Source organism: Lactuca sativa, chromosome 1 (genome assembly GCF_002870075.4).
Source record: "Lactuca sativa cultivar Salinas chromosome 1, Lsat_Salinas_v11, whole genome shotgun sequence".
Taxonomy (NCBI): Eukaryota; Viridiplantae; Streptophyta; class Magnoliopsida; order Asterales; family Asteraceae; genus Lactuca; species Lactuca sativa.
Window position 1 is genome coordinate 177,644,586 of NC_056623.2, and position 3,216 is coordinate 177,647,801.

General features: G+C 35.7%; 1 protein-coding gene across 1 annotated transcript; it reads right to left on the reverse strand.

Annotated features, from left to right (window-relative positions):
- Nucleotides 1-1,094: 1,094 nt before the first annotated feature.
- On the reverse strand, nucleotides 1,095-2,669 carry LOC128128149 (uncharacterized). The gene has a single exon (XM_052767004.1). The coding sequence runs from the start codon at nucleotides 2,667-2,669 to the stop codon at nucleotides 1,095-1,097; it is 1,575 nt and encodes a 524-aa protein (XP_052622964.1).
- Nucleotides 2,670-3,216: the final 547 nt, after the last annotated feature.

Sequence of the window (3,216 nt, forward strand, 5' to 3'; positions counted from 1 at the left end):
TGATGCGTTTTAGCCATAAGAACTTTCCTATGTGCGCATGCAAAACCCTAATGCTTGGATCTAGGCTTTCTAATTAAACATGCTTTGAATCCAAGACTTCTAATGACTATTTAGGTGTAATAGCAATATTGAACCAGATCTAGAATCATACCTTTGAATTCCTTGTTGATCTTGTTGTCTTGGAGCTTCTAGAGTCACAATTGTCACTCCTCTAATGGCTTACAAACACCAAATAGCAAGGAGGATGATTTGGAAGAGAGGAGAGGGGAGGAAATCGGCCAGGGTTCTCTTACTTTAGATGAAGTGCCGATTTCCCTTTGCCATAGGGTCTATTTATACTTGTAGACTCCTTAAGGGTTACAGCTTAAACCCTAATTGGATAATCTTCTCTTACAGCAATCCAAATCCATTCCTTAGATAAGCAATGGACGATTCAAGCTATCCTTTAGCTTCTAGAATCCGTCCAATCCATATCTATATGGATTTACAGTCTAAAGTTTAACTATCAAACAATTGACAGTTTATACCCTCTTATTTAATTAATCTCTTTAAGTCACCAAATTAATTCTAATTAATTCTATGACTTATATTAATCAAATAACAATATATTATTCTTTATATTATTCTCATAATATACTAATAATATTTACTCTCTCTTAATAAATCATCCTATCAAGTTGCTATGGTGAAGGCAACCCAAAAGTACCATGCACAACCGGGTCAATTACTTGCCTAATATAGTTGCAGCTTTAGACACTATTCCAACATTAAGATCATATCCAAACAGAAAATTCCATAGGTACAAGTCACATGATTTGAGCGTAAACTCTCCAACCAGTAACATATTCCGTCAATTCCTTTGTTTAAACACTTATTCCATAAATACCCCCACCTAATTCCAGCAATAAGATCACCTTCATTAAACTTTCTCCACTGCCAATCCCAAAACCAAAACCCATCAATCAACAATTTGGAAAACCAGAAAACGACATCCATTACTTAACTTTCTCCATTCTAGAAATACCCCAGGTCATATAAATCTTATTATTGACCATTTTAGCCCTTTTCCTCAAACCCAACAACTTTAACCGCATTTAATTTTCAATACAAGCAATCACCCCCTCAACCGAATTTCTTCTAGAACTAAAAAGTCTAGAGTTTCTCTCCCTCCAAATATGAGCAACACAGCTAGCAAACATACATTTAATAATCAAATTCTCAACAGACTTCAAATTAAGCAAGCTGCATAACTTTAAAACCAAATCATTCCATTCATCCACCAACAAATTAATACCCACCTTATTGCAGAAATACCTCCAAATACTGATGGTATAATCACAATTAAAGAACAAATGATTATGAGAATCAGGTACAATTTCACAGAACGGACACAGTAAGTTACTAGTCACTTCCCATCCTCTAACACGATCCTGCGTTTTCAATCTATTCAAAATAGCCATCCACAAAATAAACGAATTGCGAGGAATGCAATTACCATACCAAACAATATCATGCCATGGAACTTTCTCTCCAAAGTTATTTATATCACACCACACCTGTTTACATGAAATTTTTTTACACATACCCTTCTTATCCCTCCAACCTGCAACATCGCTCATATCAGAATCAATACAAAACACGGGAGCTTCTTTAAATCTAGGGAATTTATTAACCCAATCAACCAGCCAGGAATAAGTATCATAGTCTAGAATATCACTGACCAAAGAAGAATCACTAAGCCCATTGCTAACCCAATCTCTTCTAGACATAATTGCACAAAGAATACCAATTGGGTGCCACCAATCATGCCATAAAGACGTGTTCCTCCCATTTCCCACACACGAAACAACATGAGGCCTAACAATTTTCCTCACCTCCAAACACCTCTTCCACGTCCAGCTTATACTCTTTTTCTGCAAAATATCCCAAAAATTTTTGCTACCTATATAATTGATTCTCACCCACTGCACCCACAGGGAATTTTTGTTATTAATCACATTCCATACATGTTTAGCAAGCAAAGCTTCATTCCATCTCCTTAAATTCTTGATTCCCAGACCACCATACTCCTTAGGCTTACAAATATCATGCCACTTGACTTTAGCTTTCCCTTTGACTATCTCACCATTAGCCCATAAGAAACTTTTGCACATCTTTTCAATCTCATTAATAGTAGCAATGGGAATTTTAAAGATCGAAGCCCAATAAACATGAATGGATGTTAAAACAGAGTTAATGAGCTGCAATCTGCCAGCAAACGATAAAGTCTTACTTTTCCAATTGAAAATTCTCATCTTAATCTTTTCAATCAACTTTTTACAATCTCTTTCAAACAACTTAGTGACACACATAGGCACTCCCAAATATTTAAACGGAAATCTCCCTACATCAAAAGGAAGGATACCTAAGATAATCCTTCTCATATTCGGCTTAACACAACTAAAATAAATCTGACTTTTTTCCATACTAACCTTCAACCCTGAAACCTTTTTGAATTCATCAAGGGAATCCCTTATAATTCTGACTAAATTCCCATTACCATAAGAGAAAACCAATAGATCATCAGCAAAGCATAAATGGGAAATATTGAGGGCCATACACTTACTATGGAACTTAAAATTTTGGGATTCATCAATAAGCTTACCAAGAATCATATTCAACACCTCCATAACTATAGTAAATAGGTAAGGAGATAAAGGATCTCCCTGCCTAAGACCTCTCTTTCCTTCAAAATACCCATGATCTTCACCATTAAAATTAAGCATGAACCACAGAGAAGAAACACTGTTTAGGTGTAATAACAATATTGAAACAGATCTAGAATCATACCTTTGAATTCCTTGTTGATCTTGTTGTCTTGGAGCTTCCAGAGTCACAATTGTCACTCCTCTAATGGCTTACAAACACCAAATAACAAGGAGGATGATTTGGGAGAGAGGAGAGAGGAGGAAATCGGCCAGGGTTCTCTTACTTTAGATGAAGTGCCAATTTCCCTTTGCCATAGGGTCTATTTATACTTGTAGACTCCTTAAGGGTTACAGCTTAAACCCTAATTGGATAATCTTCTCTTAAAGCAATCCAAATCCATTCCTTAGATAAGCAATGGACAATTCAAGCTATCCTTTAGCTTCTAGAATCCGTCCAATCCATATCTATATGGATTTACAGTCTAAAGTTTAACTATCAAACAATTGACAGTTTATACCCTCTTATTTA